The sequence below is a fragment of the Callorhinchus milii genome, unplaced genomic scaffold (assembly GCF_018977255.1).
Source record: "Callorhinchus milii isolate IMCB2004 unplaced genomic scaffold, IMCB_Cmil_1.0 Scaffold11, whole genome shotgun sequence".
Lineage (NCBI taxonomy): Eukaryota > Metazoa > Chordata > Chondrichthyes > Chimaeriformes > Callorhinchidae > Callorhinchus > Callorhinchus milii.
The window spans coordinates 6,337,201-6,360,448 of NW_024704752.1; the positions used below are offsets into that span (position 1 = coordinate 6,337,201).

The 23,248-nt window shown below is 44.4% G+C and overlaps 1 protein-coding gene across 2 annotated transcripts in view; it reads left to right on the top strand.

The window, feature by feature from the left end:
- Positions 1-19,015, top strand: part of plod2 (procollagen-lysine, 2-oxoglutarate 5-dioxygenase 2) — a 41,580-nt gene extending 22,565 nt beyond the window's left edge. The window contains exons 11-19 of one of the 2 annotated variants that reach the window (XM_042339080.1): positions 2,382-2,507; positions 3,605-3,746; positions 6,641-6,703; positions 12,578-12,691; positions 13,323-13,388; positions 14,261-14,365; positions 14,587-14,733; positions 15,370-15,495; positions 18,439-19,015. In XM_042339080.1, the coding sequence (XP_042195014.1) occupies positions 2,382-2,507; positions 3,605-3,746; positions 6,641-6,703; positions 12,578-12,691; positions 13,323-13,388; positions 14,261-14,365; positions 14,587-14,733; positions 15,370-15,495; positions 18,439-18,594 (1,045 nt within the window). In that variant the 3' untranslated portion in view covers positions 18,595-19,015. The remainder of the gene's footprint in view (positions 1-2,381; positions 2,508-3,604; positions 3,747-6,640; positions 6,704-12,577; positions 12,692-13,322; positions 13,389-14,260; positions 14,366-14,586; positions 14,734-15,369; positions 15,496-18,438) is intronic. The other variant, XM_042339081.1, reaches the window with a different exon arrangement.
- Positions 19,016-23,248: the final 4,233 nt, after the last annotated feature.

The following is a 23,248-nucleotide window of genomic DNA, read 5'->3' on the forward strand; positions in this document are numbered from 1 at the left end:
TCTTAATAAAACATGTTTTATACCCACTTGAAGCAAACACAGAGATTTTATTAGCTTGAGTCGTCTTAAGAGCTCAGTCAATAAATGGTAATGACTGCACATTCACGTCACCTTTGGGATTCGCTGCAAATGTCAGCGGAATCGATTGGGAAGTAAATCGTTTGCAGGAAAGGGGCCATGGCTGAACGAATGCATGTCAAGAGCAAAAGCGGCAAGTCTCAACAACAACAAATTACATTTGTGTAGTGCCTTTCACATCAGGAGGACGTCCCAAGGCGCTGGACAGTCAGAGATCCGCATCCGAGCTGATGGTTGGGATCGTTAAAAATCCCACAGCTCTATTTGAAAAGAGAAGGTTTTTTTTCCCCCTGTGTCCTGGCCAACAATCCCCACAGCCTTGGTTGATTGGTAGCACTCTTGCCTCTGAGTCAGGAGGTCTTGCATTCAAGTCGCACCTGGGGACCTTTGAGTTCTTAATCCAGGCTGACATGCCAGTGCTGGGGGAAGCATTGCGTTGTCAGAGGTGTCATCCTTCAGATAAGACCGCTCCCCGTCTATGCCTGTACGGGTGCCAATTGGCTGCCGCATTCGCCTACGAAATGCGCAGTCACAGTTTATTTCTCCCACAAAATATATAGTCACTTCACTTTACAGAGTCTTCTGTGAAGCGCTTTGGGACATCTCAACGATGTGATCAGTCGTGATTGTCAAATGCAAGGGCTTATTATTATACACAGTCACTTTACTTTACAGTAAAAGTCCTGTGAAGCCCTTTGAGTTGTTTCAATGTCATGATAAAGTGCTTGCTATATCAAATGTAAGGGTTATTGTTATTATGTTGCCCATTTTAGATGTGTGCAGACTTGTACTTTAGCTGTGAGGTCCTGTTGACATTGAGAGTCAGGGTGGGGGGAAAGACAGTTTTAAAAATACCTGATGTAAATGCTGCAGATTAAAATAGTGCACACCCGTGATTAAATTAATCCAGCCTCTCGGCTAACCGTTATTACGCAAGGCTGTAATCTCCGAACAAAATGAGAGAGGGTGGAATTCAAAGTGCCTGCATTTAAAAAAAGGATCCTCACGAATCATGCTCTCTGCTCTGTCATTAATCGGCAGAGAAATTGCACTGTTTTAAAAACCACTTCAGTCAAATGTCTAAACCCTTCCGTTCAACTGGTCCCAGACAAATCGGGGCTTCCCATTGAAGTGCAGGTCTGATTTCAGTGTAAGTACTGGATGTCAAGAGCTGCGCTCTCTCTCTCTGATCCAAAGAAAATCTTACTCATCCAGCGTTTAACTCCAGTATTCCTTTTCTAAGTATGAAACAGTAGCTTGTCAATACTCCCTTCCAACTAAGGCAGACAGTCAGCTTCAAACCTGAGCCAAATTCAAGGGAAGATTTTGGTTATATGTTCTGCTTCTAATTTTATTGCGGTACAGTCAAGCTGGATAATCAGAGGCACTTTTGCCTCCGAGTCAGAAGGTTGTTGATTGAAGGGACTTTGGAATACTTGGGACTTTGAGCTCACATAGTCGAGGCTGACATTCCAATGCAGGGGTGGGATTGCAACTGCATAGTCAGACAGTGCTGTTTTTCGGATTAGACATTAAACCGAGATCCCATCTATAATTATTATAATAATAATAATAATCTTTGCATTGACATCACTGAGACATCTCAAAGCGTTTCACAGAATATATTGTGAATTGGATTGTATTGCACACAGCAGGTTTATTACAGTTTAGGAGGATCTTAAAAGATGTCTTGGTACAATTCGAAAAGAGAAGGGAGTTTCTCCAAAAACTATATCATCCAAATAAGACAGGTCACTTGGTTCATGGCTGTTTGTGGGCTATTGTTATGTGCAAATTGGCTGCCGTGTTCACTTACAAAACTCAGCTGCCTGCACCTTACAGAAAAATGCTTTGAGGCATTAGAACAACGTGATAATACGTTATATCATTACTATATTAGTATGATAATAATAATAATAATAATAATCCTTGCATTTGATATAGCGCTTTTCACGTCGGGAGGACGTCCCAAAGCGCTTCACAGAATATACTGTAAAGTGAATTGACTGTATATTTGTGGGCGAACGCGGCAGCCAATTGCGCACAGCAATGTCCCACAAACAGTCGTAGATTGAAAATGACCAATTTATTATTGTTTTGGGTTTTTGGAGGGATTATTATTAGGCGTGTGGAGTAAGGAAACTTGCCCAAGGTTTCGCCCTGCCTGGAAATGAACCCAGGTGTCTTGCTTGCAAAGCAAGTGCTCTAACCACTGAGCTACAGGACTCCACAGTCCACAGCCCACAGTCACAATGATGAGATTGTCAGCCTCATGGTACTTTATTCTTCTCTCTGGTCTCCAGGAAAATTATTGCTCCCATGGTCATCCGCTCGGGTAAGCTGTGGTCCAATTTCTGGGGGGCTCTAAGTCCAGACGGATACTACGCCCGCTCTGAGGATTACATTGATATCATCCACGGAGACAGAAAGTGAGTAACTCGCATTTTTAGCACCCATTTTGGGCTCAGTTGGTAGCACTCTCTCCTCTTAAGTCAGACGCTTGTGGGTTCAAGCCCCATGTCGGTACTTGGAATCACATAGTCTTTCGCTCCAATGCAGTGCATGTGGATGAAGGAACAGCTGAGAAGCGACTGGTTTAACACGATAGGAGGTACGCCTGTCTGCCAACGAGATTATAATCGTGTCAACTTTCGTACAAATTAATTTTTTGGCTGTCTCAACGGTATTTGTGGTAGCACATATTAGACCGGTTAACATGGCTCAGTTGACAGCTATTTTTAATCAAAAGAGTGACATAATTACATAGAATTGCGTAGTTACATAGAGTGATACAGCATGGAAACGGGCTTAGCTTGTCCACACTGGTGTTTATAGGCAACACGAGCCTCTGGCTCCCCCGTTCCCCTTCCCTATTCCTCTCACACTCATGTGTGCATTACCTTTCTTCTTAAATACATTTGATGCTCTTGACCACAGTGACTGACAGTGAGTTCCACGTTCTATCACCCTTTGTTTGAAGAAGTTCCTCCTAAACTCCCTATTAGATCTACCACTGACTCTCATATTTATCTTACATCCTGGGGGTCATGGCCAAGAAACCCCTAAGATAAAATAATAATCTTTACATTTGATATAGCGCCTTATCACGTTGAAACGTCTCAAAATATACAATCAAGTGAATTGACTGTAATTTTTGGGGCGAAACATGAAAGCCAATTGCGCACAGCAGTGTCCCACAAACAGTCATGGACTGAGTGACCACATTTATTTTTTAAGTGTGTTTCCCTTCAAAACAGTTTGCGGGAACTTGTTGGGTGCAAAATCGCTACCTCGCTAGCCTATCAGAAAGGTATTACGCTTGACTGAAATGCCTACAAAAGCACTTTGATAGATTTTGACATATGGTGCTATAAAATGTATCCTTGCTGGAATCAGACCCATTTTATTGCCCTTAATGTGTGGTTGCCAGAGAACTACTGTTGAATGAATGGCAGCCGCAGGGTTTGAGTTCCTCTGGGGCTGAGCAGCAGCTTATAGTTGATGTTGGTGGCGTTGTGTCTTGCAGAGGCCTGTGGAACGTCCCTTACATGGCTCACGTGTACCTTATTCAAGGAGAGGTGCTGAGAACGCACATGAAAGAGAAGAACCATTTTGTCCTGGACAGGATGGATGCTGACATGTCACTCTGCAGAACTGTTAGGGAAATGGTAAGGGGTTGGGGTGATGGGTGCATGCGAGTGATTGTGTGTGTGGGAGCATGCGGGCGCGCGCGTGTGGGAGCGTGAGCTTGTGGGAGTGTGCGTGCTAGAGCGTGCCTGCGCACATGTGGGAGCGTGTGGGCGCACGTGTGGGAGCATGCGTGCGAGAGCGTGCCTGCGCACATGTGGGAGCGTGTGGACGCACGTGTGGGAGCATGCGTGTGAGAGCGTGCCTGTGCACGTGTGGGAGTGTGCGGGCGCACGTGTGGGAGCATGCATGTGAGAGCATGCCGGCGCACGTGTGGGAGCGTGCGGGTGCGCGGTTGGGAGCGTGCGGGCGTGTGTAGTAGTGTGTGAGCGTTGGCGCGTGCGAGCGCATGAGTGCGCATGTGAATGTGTGTGAGCTCGCGAGCGTGAGATCGTATGTGTGAGTATGTGCGTGTGCCAGTGTATGTGAGTGTGCCAGTGAGCCTGCATAGACATGTCTGTGTGAGTGTGTGGCACGTGCATGTGATTCTTTGTTCAAGACTGACCATCAGCGCATGAATCCCCTCGATGCTTTACATCTCATATTCTGAAATCCACAAGCTGGTGGCCTGACCCTTACAATCCAGACCTTTTTAATCATACATCAGTTCTGCAATAATAAATTATTGTCAGAATGAAACTCAATACATAACTTAACATTTGCAGTAATGCCTTTGATTGTAATGGCACCTTCTTTCACATAGCAATGTGAATACTGTATCTGACCGAATAAGCGAAGACCTCATATCAATGGGGAACATGTATCGAGCCTGAGAGATATGTTCCAATGTGAAATTCTTTAAACCTTTAAAGGTGCAATTTTCCCGTTCAGCTTTCAAAACCAAGTATGAATTCTTGGCTGAAACAGGGGAAAAATGTGGTGTGAAAATGCTCATCACAACCTGGATTAGTGAGAGTTAAAAATAACATCAATTTAAGACCTGAAATATCCTTGTTGAACAGTGTAATCTTGTTCTTTCTTTTTGAGATTGTTCTAACACTGTGTCTGCATCCCTCGAAAAGTTAAGCTCCTTTTTATTACGCCGCTCGCCAATTTTTCGGTGTTGAGTTGGTTGACAAGGGGTTACGACTTTTGACTGTGGTGAAGGGAATACATGCTAGCCTCCATGTTAGCATCAGCTTGTCTCAAAGCCAAGAAAACCACAAAAAAATTGGAATAAACCCTCCTTTAAGGAGCCATTCCATTGGAGCTTCACATTAATGCGTGGATTGATAGCAATTGCAGCCACGTCTGGCAGGAGAATCTATTAACAGCAATAATAATAATAATAATAATCCTTGCATTTGACATAGCAATAATTTTTTTGTGAGCGCACACCTTTTAAAACCTAAAAGCGTGTGCGAGCGGGCTTTGAAACTGACAGTGTGTCAGTTTAGCAAGAGGCAGTACTTTGTGTCTAACCCTATGACATGAAGAGAGCGTTGCCAAAGACCTGACAGCATGGCTTTGGGTACACATAACAGTCATCTGTGGACTTTCAAGCCAGGTGGGTCCTTAAATTGTCAGAACAAACATCCCTCGGCGGATATTTTCCGCTCCCACAGATGCACTTTGTTTTGAGAGCAGTTGCCCGCTTGCGGATGAAAGAAAGGTTCCAATCAATCCGCAGTGCTTATGTCTGGCTGAAAATATGGAAATTAAGTCAAGAGTGAACAAGAACACTGGCCCCTTTGTGGTTCAAGCTTTTTTTGGTGGGAGGGAGGGATATTTTACTTTATCTGTCTCGATTCCCGATTCTGCACCCAATCCACCTGATGAAAGGCATTGGTGCTGGAGCTCAGTGATTGTGGGGAGCACAGCAGCTAAACCCGTTCATGCTCATAGCTTCTCTTCCCCCCGCCCCCACATCCCCGCCCCCCCTCCCCCCACCTTGGTTCGGGATGTTTGCAAATTGCACAGAAAACTGCGTAGGTTCCCCAGTTTTACATTTCACAGCAAACTGGTGGGAGCAAAAGGTGATATCAAAAGAGCTGGCAAGTACAGACATCCCTCTTACATTGTTCATACGTTCCTCTTACCCCGATCATACATTCCTCTTACCTCGATCATGCATTCTTCCCACACTGATCGTCCATTTCTCTTACCATGGTCATACGTTCTTTTTACCCTGATTGTATGTTCCTCTTACTTTGATCATGTGTTCTTATCTTGATCATACATTTCTCTTACTCTGATCTGATCGCCTCTTCCTCTTGCCCTGATCGTACGTTTCTTTTGCACTGATCGTACGTTCCTCTTGCCCCGATCGTACATTCCTCTTGCCCTGAGTACGTTCCTCTTAAGCTGATTGTATGTCCCTCTTGCACTGATCATGTGTTCCTCTTACCTTGATCGTATGTTCCCCATACTCTTATTGTACTGTACTCTTATTGTATTCATATTGTACTGTATTATCAGGCATGATACTCTCATTCCTACATGTCATTCTTTGGATGAACCTCTTGGATGAATTTTCCTCTCAGTTGTGACACCCTGTGGGAAACAGCTCTGTTTTCTCTTCTATGCGTACCGTTTTTCCGAGAACCGATAGATTGTGGCTGGTTTTGCTCCTCATGTCCTCTGTAACTCATCTCTGCCTGATGTATCACCATTAACGTAATTCTAGCATTACTAACCATTGGCGTGGGAGTGCAAGGTGGGGGCCAAGAGGGAGATTGACTGTTGTTCTCTTTCACTTGTGCTTTGAAACTTGCCGACACAGCTGCCTGCTGGTTACATTAACCAGACACCTCTCTAGCGAGTTTGAGTTAAAGCACGTCTCCAGTGGCTGCTCTCTGTCTCTCCTCACACAATGTTTCTGATTTAACGTGGCAATGTGGTGAATCTTAATCTCAGTACTTCTCCTTCATTTTAGACAATAGAAAAGGAGAAAGGCTCCCCTACACCGGAGAGTTTCCATATGTTCAAGCCCCCAAAGGTTCATTTTGTTTCCTCAATCTTTTCGTAAACAACAAAGCCTTTTTGTGACTTTTTTTCCAACTTAAGAAGCGCCGTCTCTACTAAGAACTGGGCCCAATCCTCTCTCTGACTTAACATCTACAGGGTGTCCACAAAGTCCGGTTACTCCCCCTAACAACTGAAACGTTTGGAAGAATTATGATAATTGTATTTAGAAATACTTAATTGTATTCAGTACAGGGGGGTAACAAGACTTTGTGGACACCCTGTATATTAGTTACCAACAATAATTTGTATTTACATAGCGCCTGTCATGTAGAATAATGTCTTTAGTGCTTTATAATGGCGGGCAGACACCAGGGGACCGCAGGTAAGGAGATGATCGTAGGTGGAAAAGGTAGGTTTTGAGGTAGGAGATTAAGACAGATAGAGAGGAGGGGGTGGGTGCAAGTTGGTGGGGTCAAGGAAAGGAGTTCCAGTGGCTGGGCGTAGAATTGGAGAGGACGGCCAAGTACATTTCCAACTATTTTTCCGACCACTCACTGTTTAATGTGTTTAATGGGTTACAGACGGGTTCTTTCGAAATGTTAAACAATAGCAAATCTTAAACTGTAATGTACTGCACCAGGAAACCCATGGATTCAGGATTTTGTACGTTATCTTTTGTAAGAAAAATTTCCTTTGCAGATTTTACTGCTGCTTTAGTTTTGATGTACTTCCTCGCTCCATTTTAACAGGTAATAGGAAGACACACACACTAATGTGTGAATACAAATTAGGGAAAGTCAGAAATCCCTCAAAGCATTGGTGAGGAATCTTGAAGGTCACACAGTGTAAACTTTGGAATCTCCCAGGTGATCATAATAATCCTTGCATTTGATATTGCGCCTTTCCTGTTGGCAGGACCTCTCAAAGCGCTTCACATCATACACTGGAAAGTGAAGTAACTGTGCATTTGGCAGACAAACATGGATGAGACATTAAACTTTTCAGGTGGATGTTACACAAGCCATAGCATGATTCGACAAGAGAAGGGAGCTTCTCCCAGTGTCCTGGCCAACAATCTTCAAATAAAATTGTTCATTCGCTTCATGGAGGTTTGTGGATTCGTTCACGTGTGTAAACTCTGAATCCCACCAATCCCAACTGTGAAATCATCTTTCTACTCTACACACGGACAACTGTGAAATACGTTGATATGGGCTCAACATCTCACTTGTGGTGTAAATAGTGGAAAAAGAGGAGAAAACCATGAGACAAAATCCATTCAAGATGCAAATGCCACACAATAGCCCATGGTGTTAGTTGACCTTGAAGACACTGCTGGCCAGTGAAAAAATCCATCATATCCCACGGTGCAACAAGTATTTTGGACTGTTTCAGCACTTATTCATATTGAAGTCAAAGAGATTGACTGCTTGACCCAACAGGACTCTGCCCACAAGACAATAGGGCTATTCTGGTGCCTATTAGATGCTCACTGACCAGTTAAGCTTCCGGCTTACAAGGCAAGGCAGACAACAATAACAACAACTTGGATTTATATAGCGCCCTCCACGCCGGACGGCGTCTCAGAGCGCTTCACAATATCGGATCCTGGCGCCAAGCCAGGGGGAGGGGGAAGAAGGTGACCAAAGACGCGGTTGAAAAGAAAGGTCTTTAGCCGAGACCTGAAAGTAGGAAGAGAGGGAGCGAGGCGAAGGGAGTGAGGAAGGGAGTGGCTGAAGGCAAGGTGGCCGATAGTTGAGCCGAGGATTTGGCAGACAAGGAGGAGGCCAAACGCAGAGGAGCAAAGGCAACGGGCACTGTTGTGAGGAGAGAGGAAGTCAGAGAGGTAGGCGCGGAAGGATTTGAAAACAAGAGTGAATATCTTGAAATCGATCCTCTCTGGGACAGGCAGCCAGTGCAGTCTGGCAAGGACTGGGGTAATCGGGGAGCGGAGTTTGGTGTGGGTAAGAATGCAGGCAGCAGAATTCTGGATGACCTGGATTTTATGAATGGTAGTGAAGGGGAGACCGGCAAGGAGGGCATTTGAATAGTCCAGCCGAGAGGTGACAAAGGCATGGACCAGGGTTTCAGCGGCTTTTGGGGTGAGATATTGGCGGAGATGGGCAATGCATCGAAGGTGGAAGAAAGCGGTTCTGATGAGGGACCAGATGTGGGAGAGGAAGGATAATTGGGGTTTGAACCTGATGTCTAGGTTGCGTACCGGTTCGGAGAGTTTTAGGGGCAGGTTGGGTGGGTGGAGGAGGCGAGACCCTACGATTGGAGACGTTGACAAGAGCCAAAGAGTATGACTTCCGTCTTGTCAACATTTAGTTGAAGGAAAGTCGCGCTCATCCAGCTCCTGATGTCTGACAGGCAGGCTGACAGAACATCAGGGGCCTGGGAGTCGCAAAGTGAGGTGGAAAAATAAAGTTGGGTGTCGTCCACATACATGTGGAAGTATACCCCATGTCTGCGGATGATATCCCCAAGAGGGAGCATATAGATTAGGAAGAGGAGAGGGCCAAGGATGGATCGTTGGGGTATCCCGGAGGCGAGAGTGGGAGGAAAAGCCGTTTGTGGAGATGTACTGCTGGCGGTTTGTGAGGTAGGACTCGAACCACGAGTGCGGTCCCACTGAGGTGGATGACAGAGGAAAGGCCGTGGAGGAGGATGGCGTGATCGACTGTGTCAAAAGCGGCGGAGAGTTACAGGAGGATAAGGAGGCAGAGGGGTCACAGATAGAGAGGATGTCGTTTGAGACTTTCACATGCGCAATCTCTGTACTGTTGGGCAGGGCGGAAATCAGACTGGAGGGGTTCAAAGAGAGAGTGGGAGGAGAGGTGTGCGTGGAGTTTATTGGCAACAATGCGTTCTAGGACTTTGGAACAGATGGGAACAGACTAGACAAGGGGTTGTGAGGGGCTACAGAGATCATTCAAACGAATAAACTGCAAGAAAAGAAGAAAGAGTAATTTTATAAACTATCCTTCCAAATGTTCTTGTGAGCCATTAAGGATGGCTTCCGAGGTTCCACGGGCCCCAGAAGCCATCAGTGTCTTAACCTAAGGGACCACTCGTTGTCCCTGAGAATCGACGACGAGTGCCAGTGGTCTGAGTAGGATATAGATTCACAGACAATGATTGTGTTCTATTGAGTGTTCTACCTATCTAGTGGGAGATGCTGGATAGTAAGCAGGAGATGGAATTTTCAGGGATCCCTTACCGATACACAGGTCAATTTATACTACCACAGCTGAGATCTGATCTAGTTATTCAAGCCAGTTTTGGTAGAGGCTGCTATAACTGGCAACTGACATCTGCATTGAGAACAGCAGCGTCGAAGAGGGGGGTCGAACAGCAGAGGGAAGAGGGGATGGGTGGGGAAATGTCTCCAGCTATTTTGTCTTCAATAATTAGGAATCTGCTAATGTAAACCTCATGTTAGACTGCCTGCTAGAAATGGGAGCACAAGACATTGAAGTGGTGCGTGATTTATCCCCTGTCATACAATGCACTGAAGAAAACATATTTGATGGCAGGCGTTCAAAGTTCAGTGGCATTTCATAGCAGGCAATGCACTGATGTAATGTGACTATATTTGTTCAGTGTTGGTTGCTAACATCATGTGTAGAGTTGTCAGTGATTTAATCAGACCGCTCCGCTACATTCTTTGTTAAATGCCTCTCCAGTCCTTGTTTCCGAGCACTTTCCTCGTTGATTTTAAATCAAAACCTTAATTCACTGATATTCTCCCATCTCCGCACAAGAGGTTTGATGATGCTGGAGGTAATACCTGTGGATCTTAGACTTTGAAAGTGAAACCAATTTCTGATCAGTGTGTTGCATCTGAAATTGCTGTCATCTGTGTCTCCCAACAACTTGTGCTTAATTAGCGCTTTACTTGGAGATGGCTGCTGAGCAGGGAGGAGAGTGGAGTGACCATATGTTCCTACCTCAACAAGATGGGTTTTAAGTCTGGACTTGAAGATAGAGAGTCGGTGAAATGGAGGGGTCAAGGGAGGGAGTTCCAAAGTTTCGAGACTCTTAAACACGGACGTGGGTTTCTGCGTATGGCAAGATACCTGGCTGATCGAAACCAAAACCTGTTAAAGGAAAAACTCGTGTCACTGAACATATCCCTTTGTGAAATTCAAGTTGGTGACTTTGAGACCTGTGAGGTGTTTGTTTTTAAAAAATTATATACACTACAAAATAGGAAGTTGCTCCTCTTCATTTTCACAGTCATTATGTCACTCCTCTCACTACCTGACTGAGAGTTCGCACAAGGGATTTCACCCAGTTGCTAACTGAGTTAGCGTATGGTAACACAGGAGCCAAGGCTGGAACAATAACCGCAATCAGTACAATTGATATATTGTCTTTCACGTTGGGAGAACTTGTCCAAGTGCATCATAGGATGTTATTGTAAAGAGGAGCGACCTTGCATTTTCATAGGCCAAGCCTTGGCTCTTGCCAACCTGCGCCTAATACACTCTGGAGTTAAGTAAGGAGGGACAAATCTCTGCACATTCCGTTTAGACACAGAGAAATTCCCATGTGTAGTTAGGATGCATGGAACTTTCCGTTTGGTTTGGATACTCTAAAGCATGGTGATGGGTTTCTGCATGTGTCAGCTATCTGGCTGACCAAACAGAATTGAACGGGTTGATATTCCACACAGTCTGAGATAATGACATTGGAAACGCATGCAAGGTCATAAGCCTGAGTTGTGAATAATTTGAAAGACTTGGACATTTAAGCAAAATTTAGTTGGCGGAAGAGGTGGAAAGTGGCTGTGAAGTGAATTAAATCCTTACCTGGCGCCACATTCTGTGTAACTCCTTGAACTTAATTACGTTTTATATAATATAACTACATTTTTAGTTAAATTTAACATTTTAATCCTTGAAATGAAATATCAATAATAATCCTTATATTTGATACAGCGCCTTATCACGTCTTTGAGACGTCTCAAAGCGCTTCACAGAATATACTATAAAGTGAATTAACTGTATATTTTGTGGGCGAAATGGACCTCGATGCTGAGCCGGGAGTGAAATGTATTAATAATTATCGGGGGTTACTGAACAAATGGTGAGACATCACCAAGAATTGGAAAACAGCTCCACTGTGTCGAGCTCCCAATGCTCTCAGGAACCTTTGTGCCATTTTAACCCTGTATTGGTAGCAATGTCTTCTATGTAAAGAGTGAGGATGCAGCGTTGGTCATCTAAAGAATACACAATGTATGCAGTGTATGACTATGCAGTAAATTTTTAAATTTTTTTTAACATTTTGCTACAGATTTATCTGTTGCATCAGAAATTATTGCTGTGAATTAAAACTATTAAGGCAAAATGTTTGCAACAGGATTCGTTGCAGATATTAGCGGGGCAGTCTAACCAACACCCATTGAAAAGACCTTTCAAGCTTAACCAGATTTCTCCTCCATCCCTTGTAATTTCACGTTAATTCACTGCTGCCCTTTATAAACATTAAGAAAGCAGGGTGCTTCTCATTCGGTAAGCAGGAATTTGACACAATGGGCTGAAAGGCCTCTCTTATGTGCCATGAATTTCTAGGAAAGCAGGATGTCTCCCTCCAGGGAGAGAGTGTATATTCCATTCCAGATACCGGGAGATTTCCACGTGTAAGTGGCATGCATATGTGTAACTCTCAGTCAGGTTTGGATACCGTTAAGCATGGTGATCTGTGTATCAGACACCCGGTGACCAAAAAAGAGATATGTATCTGAATTAATGATATGCGGAGCAAGCTCAACTCTTTACAGTGGACATGCTGCTAGCTATTAAAATTGCTCCCATTGAACCCCATTCTCAAATGCACAGTCTATTCCCGATCCTTGTTGTACAGTCTGTACTGATTGTCTTATGTTGGTCTTTAGGGTATTTTTATGTACATCACCAACCTGCATGAATTTGGACGGCTTATTTCAACCCAGAATTACAATACCTCTCACTTGCACAGTGACATTTGGCAGATATTTGACAACCCGTTGGTGAGTACTGGCAAACATTGAACTCTTTACAGCATTGGAATTCAAGCTTGGGAACAGGGTAAAGTCAGTACATCTGTGTGGGGGGAGAGTGGCATTAAGTTTGTCTATTAAGAAGCAGATGAACACAGTTCTTGTGTTATAGGATAAGTGATAATACAACTTACATTTACACAGCACCTTTCACATCATGAGGATGTCTCAGAGAGCTTAACACTGCTGGTTTGGACACTTCAGAGTGGGTTGGGATGGGGAATGATATCCAAAAGGGCTACATCTTGAGACTACTATAAATGAGGTGAGAGAGGAGGGCTCTGGTATGCAATTCCAGACGGCGGGACAGAATGACTGAAAGCCCCTTCCCCAGTTATGGGGGGCATAGGGTGGGAGATATGAAACATGCTGGTGTTCAGTGAGCAGAGACGATGGAAGGATTTGAAGGTGATCTTCATGATAATAATTCTTGTATTTGACATTTAGAATGTCTCAAAGGGTTCAGTTGCTGTAATGTGTAGTGACTGTATTTTGTAGGCAAACACAAGAGCCAATTTGCGCTCCTGCAAAGTCCCACAAGCAGCCATGGAGCGAGTGGTTTTTACTCTGTGTCCTGATGGTCACTGTCTATTCTTTGTAGGATTGGAGAGAAAAGTACATCCACCCTGACTACTCAAAGATCTTCTCCGAGGACATGGTTGAGCAGGTGTGTAGCTATTTTTAAGGCTTTGTTCAAATCAGTTTGCACCACATCTAGAGTACTGCATACTATTTTGGTCACCGCGACATAAGGGGTCTGCCTAGGCCCTAGGAAAAGCAGCAAGGATGATCATTAGAGTTAGAGAAATGAGCTATAATAATAATATTCCTTGCATTTGATATAGCGCCTTATCCCCTTGTTGAGACATCTCAAAGTGCTTTACAGAATATACTGTAAAGTGAATTGACTATTTTGTGGGTGAAACGTGGCAGCCAATTGTGCTGTCACCAGTGCCCCACATACAATCATAGATTGAGTGACCAAATTATTTTTTTTACCCCCAGAAAGTGATCCGCCAATTGACTAACAACTGAGTTCCTACTTACTGCTAGGTAAACAAAGGTGTGTGGAGCTCTGTAAGTAAACTTGCCAGACATTTTGTTCCACCTGGAAATCGAACCCAGGTCCTCTTGCTTGCAAGGCAAATGCTCTAATCAATTAATCAATACGCTACAGGATTAGACAAGCTAGGGCTCTTCAGTCTTCAAAGGAGTTGTCTCAGAGGCAGCCTTTGTAGAGATGTATAGCGATCATAAATAGGAGTGAAACATCTAAAACCTAGAACAATACTTTAGAATGCCACAAAACAGTAGAACAAGAAGACATGAGCAGAGGGCAGTGCTTTTATTTAGCGGTGTCCAAATTGTATGTAATAGTCAAGGTGCAGCCTGAGCAAAGCAGTGCAACTTATAGCTTCAGAAATGATACCTGGGGATCTAAACTTAAATGATCTAGCAATATATAGTCCAGCATCCTGGTGACCTTGTTTATTACCGCCTGACATGTATTGTCTCATACTTTACCTCTCAATTTTACAGCCATGTCCGGATGTTTACTGGTTCCCCATCTTCTCTGATACCATGTGCGATCATCTGGTGGAGGAAATGGAGCATTACGGGATTTGGTCAGGTGGCAGAAGCGAGGTGAAATCTCAGCTGGTCTTTTTCCGCCCTATTATGAGCTATAATAATAATAATCCTTGTATTTGATATAGCGCCTTTCACTTAGTTAGAGATATCTAAGTGGGAGTGAGAGCCTGAGTAAGTGGGAGATGGAGATTACTGAAGGTGCGTTCAAAGAGATGGGTCTCATAAAGGTTTTCTGAATGCTTCAAAGTCTCACCCATCTGGTGATTGTATTTCAGGACAAACGGCTGGTCGGAGGCTATGAAAACGTCCCGACAGACGACATCCATATGACCCAAATTGGACTAGACTACGAGTGGCTGCACTTCATCCGCGAGTACATCGCACCTGTCACGTTAAAGCTGTTCTCCGGCTACCAGACCAAGGTGAGCATCGTCTGTGCAGCACTCTGCAGGCATAAAGAGAGAGGGACAGATTTGTGAGTGTCAGCCTGGCTCAGTCGGTTGGGGGTTCAAGCCCCCGTCATCTTTGAGCTCACATTGTAATCAGATACTCCAATGCAGTGCTCAGGGTGTGCTGCATTGTCAGAGATGCCATCCTTTGGATGAGACATTAAACTGAGGCCCCATCTGCCTGATCAGGTGAACATTGGTGCTATTTGAAAAGTGACGGGTGTTGTCTCCTGGTGTGCTGCCCAACAATTCACCCAGATTTTTTTTAAAAATCGGTCAGTCACATCCTGGCTGTTTGTGGGACATTGCCTGTGTGCAAAAATTAGCTGCTGCGTTTGCAAAGCAAACATCTCATAAACAGCCACAGAGTGAGCAACCAATTTTACTTGGGGCATTGTTGATCAGGACACCAGGAGAAACTGCCTTTCCGTCCATTATATGTTAATTTAATAACCAGCTTTAAAAATATATCTCTTTGGTTGAGTCTTTGCTTAACATCCTTAGATCTCCCTTGTCCCTGTTCATCCCTATCGACCAGCAATTCCACCTAGTCTTAGCCTGCTACCACCACTGATAACACTGTACTGAAGGTTTACGGTTCTTTTCCAGGGACATGCTATGCTGAACTTTGTCGTTAAATATACCCCAGAGAGACAGGCCTTTCTACGACCCCATCACGACTCCTCAACCTTCACTATAAACGTGGCTTTAAATAGCAAAGGAACAGATTTTGAGGTGAGTTAAACCCACTTCTGCCTATCCCACTTTTTACTGTATCTCATTCTCTGATCCATCACCACAGATTTTCATCTGAAAACTTAACCCAGGACTGCGATGAGCTCTCACTCTGCTTCTGCTTTAATGAAGCAAACCTGTCTGGTGATTGATGGAGGGAGTAGAGGTATAGGAGGGAGGGTGCGAGGCTAAGGATTTTCAAGGCGAGTTTCAGAGAGCGAGGTAATGGTGGCTGAATTGGTGGGACAGACAGATGGATTGATGGGGGTTCTAGTCGGTCAAGACTCGACTCATTTAAGAAGCAGCTCAGTGCCGCAATGGGTGGGTGGTAGTGTGGTTGTTCTGGAAAGATCAGGTGGGCCAAATCTTCATCTGAACCTGAAGATATCTTCTTAGCTCTTTGCTTGGGTGAGCTGCAGTGTTGACAGAGCTCTCATGACTTACAAGCCTGTGGCAGACTGAATGCTATAAAGCAACCAACTGTAAAGCTGGGACAATCAGGGCCCGAGATAGCTGAGCAGAAGCAGTAGGTAATGGGGAGAATGCAGGTTGGAAAGGTAGGGAGGTGCAGGGAGTGAAGGGATTTGTAGCCGAGCGAAAGGATCTTGAAATCGTTCTGTGATAGGGAGCCAGTGGCGTCTGGAAAGGGCTAGTGTGATTGGGGTACAGAGTTTAGTGTTTGTGAATATGTAGGCCACCCTCTGAGTCGAATAGCAGCAAGACACAAGAATTGTCTGCCAGATGCTGGGAGTGGATGGAGCTCGTCATCGAGACCAGGCCATCTGAGGGAAGGGAGGATAAATAAGGACAGACCCTCCCCCTCCCTTTCCTGTCTGGTTAGCTGCAGGGGAGGATTTGCTGTGGGCTGCTCTTGACTGCTCTCAAATTGCAAGGAGAATCAATAGATCTCAGTCCCGTTTCAGTTTGACAAAATGACAAAACTTGCATTTATATAGCGTCCTTCACGAGGGGAGTGTCTTGGAATGCTTAACAACGGTTTGGCCGGCAGTGCAGGGGAGGGTGGGAGAGGTGACCGAGGCAGACACAGTTGAAGCGGAGAGTCTTCAGGTGTGAGTTGAAGATGGGCAGAGAGGGGGAAAGATGCAGGGATTGAGGTCAGCTACTTTGATTCCATTTGGAAAGATTTCATTCACGCCTTATGTAATGGGATATGGAATGCAGGTCAGACAATTGTTGATGTTAAGGTGGCGCGGCTGCAAGGCAGAAGCCAAGATGTGCGTTCCCATGGCTACTCAGACTTGTGCTGGGTTCCCTCTCTCTCTCTCGTGCTCAGGAGACCCACTGAAGCCAATGAGCTCAAGCTGTCAGACAAGAAACCCTCACCAGGGAGTGGAGAGCAAGCTTGATTGAAAGCACCATCCACTCGTTTATGCCAAACCCTACTCCCAGCGTGATCCTTGAGCTGTCAGAAGACAACCCCCACCCTCTCCCCCCCCCCACCCCAATTCCACCTAGTTCTAGCCTTTACCCTATCTTATGTTTTGGGGTAAAAGTTACGGCAGCTCAGAATCGGGGGAAAATGTAAATTCAACATTAATTTTGGAAATCCGCCTTCCTAATTCTCGCAAATCTAGACAATATTTATTTAAGAATCTCGCACAGTTTTGCTCAGTCTTAAACTGAAGGTAAAAATCCTTGTCAGTCAAATTTAGTGCCTCCGACTGGGTTCCAGTTCCAGTGCATTTGCAGCAATAATACACATTGGGACTGAGCAACTGCGTACATCTAGTGTTTCACCCAGCAGAACAACTCAAAGATTTTTACAGGAACGTTGGGGAGACCTGAACAAATGGGAGCAGGGGGATAGGAGGGAGATAATATTAGTTTTTAAAGGGATTTAAAAACAGGGAGGAAGGAGCTTGAGACTGAGCAGTTTGGGGGAAGGAATTCCCATGAACTGGGGTCAGACTGAGAAAACTGTGTATTCTAGCTTCTCTTCCCCCCCCCCCCCCCCCCCCCCCCCAGTACCATTGAGCGGGTGTTTCTGACTTACTCAAATCCAGTGTTTATCCAGCCCCCCCCTCCCCACCCCCCGTTTGTTTTTAAACCCTCGACTGCCCAGCACCTTGGGACTTCTTCCCGACATGAAAGGCGCTATATAAATGCAATTAGTTGTTGTTGTTAGACGGCAGCAAAACCTTGCAAAAGATATTCCACGCTGGGTTCCTTGGCATCGCATTCCTTAAACTCCATAAACGTATCCAAAATTCCACAGACCGCATCCTTACTGCCTTAAGGTCTGTCTTTTGACCGTGCTTTTAGCTAGCTTCTCCCCCTCACCACCCACCCCTTCCCTAGCTACCCTGCAGCTCCCAGCCAGCTGCCTAAAGTGCTTTGAGATGTCCCCTCTGTCCAAGAACTGAATAAAATACGATTTCTAGTTCCTTTCAGGAGGACATCTCAAAGTGCTTATACAGTAAACTCCTGATAACTTGTCACTCCAAGGAAACTTACTCAGTGATGAGTTATCCAGACTGTCGAGTTAGGCGTATGTGTAAATGCAGCGGGATACTGACAGTAGGATGATTTAGTGACAAGTTCAGCCAGGGTCGAGTTATCAGAAGTTCATTCTGTTTAAAGCGAGCAGCCAGTTATATTGAATTGACGTGGAGCGACTTTGAGTTACTCTTTGACCGTGCCTTCAGCTCCCCTCTCGACTCTCTTCCCCCTCCTCGCTCCCTCCCTTCCCTCCCCTCACCCTGACCATTTCCCCGCTCCTCGCTCCCTCCCTTCCCTCCCCTCACCCTGACCATTTCCCCCTCCTCGCTCCCTCCCTTCCCTCCCCTCACCCTGACCATTTCCCCCCTGCTCGGGTCATGACCCAACTGTGCAGCGCCTTGGGACGTCCTCCTGACATGAAAGGCGCTTTATAAATGGAATTTTGTTGTTGTTGTTACTGATTGTTGAAGGTTTGATCCGCAGGGAGGTGGCTGTCGATTTCACCGCTACAACTGCTCCATCGAGTCTCCCAGGAAAGGATGGAGCTTTATGCATCCCGGGCGTCTGACTCACCTGCACGAAGGGCTTCCAACGACGAACGGTACCAGATATATCGCAGTGTCTTTTGTGGACCCATAGAATAGTCAACACCTTGACAGAAATCCAGAACCCTTGTCCGGACAGAGATCTCTCTGGTTTATGTCAACTCCAACTCAGCCTGCAACACGCCTGACTCTGAGCTCACCTTGTGCCTTGAAAGAAATACATGGGTACCGTTTGTTCACAGGGTTTTTAAATAGTTTGAGGTGAAATTCCACCCGACTTGAGATTTATTTTCTTAGCATTTCACGATTCGGCAAATTGCCGAATTCGGTCTTAACTTTGAAGCCACTTTTTTTTCTGTAGTTTACGGTGAAAAAAACAGCGTCAAAGTTAAGGTTTTGAAGAGAAGGGAGTTTCTCCCTATGCCCTGGCCAACAATCTCCCCGATAAAATGAGTCATTCGTTTCATGGCTGTTTGTGGGACATTTCCGTGCTCAAATTAGCTGCCACATTCACCCACAAAACACACCATCATGACACTTCACATTGAAATGCTGTGAAGCGCTTTGAGTCTTCTCGATAGTATGATATGGTGCTAAATCAAAGGCCAGGATTATTATTGTAAGACTACATTAAACCAAATTTTACACCCACTGTTTACAACTTAAAACAGAATAAATCCAGATCCGGGTGGTGTTTCTGCATGTAAAATAAGTTCCTTTTATGGTCCAAGATTTGTCTTTTAAAAAGAAATATATTAAACTTGAATAATATTTGACCATCAGGATTGAAGGAGAGTGTCTGGGATGGTGGATGGGGGAGAACTGTATATTGGCCCCATTTGTTCCATTGTGTTGATACCAAACAGCCTCTCACTGTTGAATAGTCATGAATTGGAGGATTCATCTGAAATCCATTGGGTGAAAAATTCCACTGAATCCAGATTGACTCCATTTATGTAGCATGTGCAGAATTTTGCAAATTGCTGGATTCAGCCATAATTTCAAAGTCAGTTTTCTGTCTTATAAGAAAACAGCTTAAAAATGAAAGTTGGATTGAAGAATTTGCCAAATTCTAAATGCTCTGATTTGCTACAAAAATAACAGTAGATTCCAGTAGAATTTCTCTGTACGAATGTTGTCTCGTGGACTTGCATCTCAGAATAGGCCGAGAGAAGTGTCCACTACTGCATTCATTGTGTCTTGTTTCCGAAGCTAATCAAGGGTACTTAATTCCTCTCTCCCTCTAAATTGTCTTCACTGCTGTGTGTTGTGTTCTGTCACAGAGGGCCATGGGTATGATGAGAGCTGCCCTCGTTGATAGCCTGTACAACTCAGTCACCTCTTTGAACTAAGTGCATCTAGACCTACATCTGCTTCTGCTCCATATTAAATCAGTTCACGTGCCCCCGAGGCTCGGCTTAGCCTGGGAGACCATTTTATTTACAGGAGTCCTGTAGCTCAGTGGTTAGAGCACTCGCCTTGCAAGCAAGACACCTGGGTTCAATTCCAGGCAGGGCGAAACTTTGGGCAAGTTTCTTTACTCCACACACCTAAAAATAATCCCTCCAAAACAAAACAATAATACATTGGTCACTTCAGTCCACGACTGTTTGTGTGACACTGCTGTGCACAACTGGCTGCTGCATTTTGTCCACAAATATACAGTCAATTCACTTTACAGCATATTCTGTGAAGCGCTTTGATACGTCTAGAAGATGTGAAAATCAAATACAAGGATTATTATTATATATTATCTCAGATTGCCCAGTGCTTTCTCAAACCAGGCCTCATTTATCAGCCCGTTCTTATTTTTATTAACAGCTGTGGTAAAATGGCCAGGGGCACAGACACGATGGGCCAATTGGCCTTCTTCTGTGTCGTAACTTTCTTTCAAAAATATTCTATGGATTACAACTGGATTGATGAAAGTAAAGATGGTCTCGCAGGCTAAGACGAGGTGGAATTTGGGGTCTGGAGCACAGAGAGTTCAGCTGCCCCTGACTAATGTCCGATTGTCCTGAGCTTTGTTCTGGGAGATAGTTTAATTATTTGCACAGCAACTTCCAGTGTAAGATCTGGAAACCTGTGGTTGACACTGCAAATGTGAAATAGAACTAGGCATGTGCACAAACTGGTGTCTTTTGACTTCTCTTGTTTACAATTTCCACACACACGCAAATTGCCAGACTGATCGCTGCTTCCTAATTATTGACTACAATGTTTCTTCTCCCATTGTGTCAGGCCAAAACTCATCTGTTCAGTGGATCTGCCTTTTCAGGGTAAACTAACTTATTCATCCAGGTATTTTGATGTTTAAATAAAAGTGTTTTTAAAAGAAAAAGACTGACTTGATGGATAATATTTAGGTGAATTAATATGGGAGAAAATTGCTTTATTTAAGTTTTGTCTTGTGTTTTGATGTAACATTTACGGTCACACAAAAATGGAAGTAAAAACCACAATGACTCAATTCTTCATGATCTTTATTAACTATAATGTTGACATCGCCTTACAAGCAAGCAGTCCCATGTTTGATTCCTGGGAAGAACGAAACCTTGGGCAAGTTTCCTTAATCCACACGTCTCTGTTTATCAAGCAGTAAGTCAGAGCCCAGTTATTAGGCAATTGGCGGATTGCTTTCCGGGAATAATAATCCTTTCAAAAAAAATGATGATAATTTGGTCACTCAATCCATGATTATTTGTGGGACACTGCTGAATACATTTTGCCCACAAAATATAGTCAATTCACTTTACGGTCTATTCTGTGAAGCACTTTCAGATGTTTTAAGACTTTTCTGAGATGAGAGCACTGCCAACAGAGAGCTAGTGTGAGAGGGAAGGAATGTGGGCCCAGGAGCGAAAACATAACGAATGTCTCAATCTTGTTTTAATTTAAATGGTTTGTGGTAGCTATTACAGTAGTAAAGCTGTTTCTGACACTTCAAGTGCTATCGGGTGTGAGTTAAAACCTCGAGGGCCTGCTCGGGTTTGGCTGTTACAGGTTTATGAAGGTGCTGTTAGTGGAGGCCCAGCCTTTAACGTGGTAAAGCCTCCGAGCAGTTCTCCTTTATGTGCGTATATAACACTGGCTACACACAACTATTTAACCTGGGGTTTGTCAAGGAACTCTGACCTCTGGGGAAAAATCCATCAGGTTCCTGGTGTACAGCCAGTACAAGGTGCTTTCACACACAACACTCATATACTTGTCAGTATAGAGTGTACACACACCATGTCAGTACAGTGTATACACAGACCAGTCTATGGTGGTCCCTCAAGACGGCACTGTTAGTAGCACTTGCTTTAAACGTTTTTAAAGTTCAGTTACGTTCTCCTGCCTTTTTTTTGTAAAGAAAAAACTTTTCAACTTCACTCCAAGCCCAGATAGACACTGCAATGGACATACAGTGTTCAGCTTTGCAGTGTCAAGAGCTGTTATCCTTCAGCCGAGACATTAAAGCATCTGTCTGTTCATGTGGATGTTAAAGATTCCATGCCACTATTTGCTGTGCACAAAATGATTTGGCATCAGCGTGTACAGTCAATACACTTGACGTTTCTTACTGTAAATCTCTCTGGCACATAAGCTGCTAAAAAAAAGTCTCCTTTCTCCCTGCTTTGCCGGTGCTGAATGGGTCTTTGTGTATCCTGGAGGCAGGAGCCTTCAGTAGTGCTGTTTTTCTCAATGTGGTTTCCGGCATTAGTAGATTTTAAGATATACTTAACACTCCGCTACCAGTTCGAGGCGAGTAACTAACAGAGCCACGTCCTGAACGCTTTCAGCGGGTTCCATTCATCATCATTAATGGCTGTTCAAAAAGAAAGTTTGGGTGAGGCAGTAAAGTAAGTAAGAGGCACAGATTTAAGGACATTACCAAAAANGAGGAAAGAAAGGGGTTAGGGGGATTTGTTTTTATATATTACAGAAAATGTGGAATGCCTGACCTGGAATTGTGGTTAAGACAGAATCTGTATTACTATTTAAGAAGGAATTAGATAAAATATCTGAAAGTGAGAAATGTATAAGAGTGTGAAGGGAAAAGACAGGGGAGGGAGACTACACAGAGAGCTGTTTCAGAGAGCTGGGACAGACGAAACGGGCCCTGCCAAACTGAGGCTTTCTGTGCTGTAACCGTCAGCCAGATCCAACAGTGCAGAGACTTGGCAACTCCCCCAACACTGTGGCATCATGCGGAGAGAGCGCAGAGGAAATACTGTTCTCTCAATCACCAACACGGTGAAGGGCGAGTTTGACGGAGTGACAGGGAGTTTCTCCCTGTGTCCCTGGCCAGCAATCACCCAGATAAAACTGCTCATTCACTCCACGGTTGTTTGGGGGGCATTGCCATTGCCAAAAGGGCACCCGTGCTTGCCCACAAATTACACAGTCACTACACTTTACAGTGTATCCGATGAAGCGATTTGCTACAGCCTTCTGGAATGAAAGATGCTGTAATGAAACGCAAGGATTGTTATTGTTGTTATTACAGTGTAAATCACTCTGTAGAGGTAGTTTATAAATGTTTTTCAGTGATGGGTCAGCCAGACCAATAACACTGCCACGTTACATATGAATGGATGTTACTCTTCTTAGTATGTTTGAACTTCCTAAAAGAGCTACTTTCTGCAGGAGGTGGATATTTTGTTCACTGGCTATTTTGTCGAGCCATTTCTCAAGTCTTAATAACAGTCCCAGTTGCACCAACGAGTATAGGAGCTATATTTGTTTTATACTGCCACATGCAT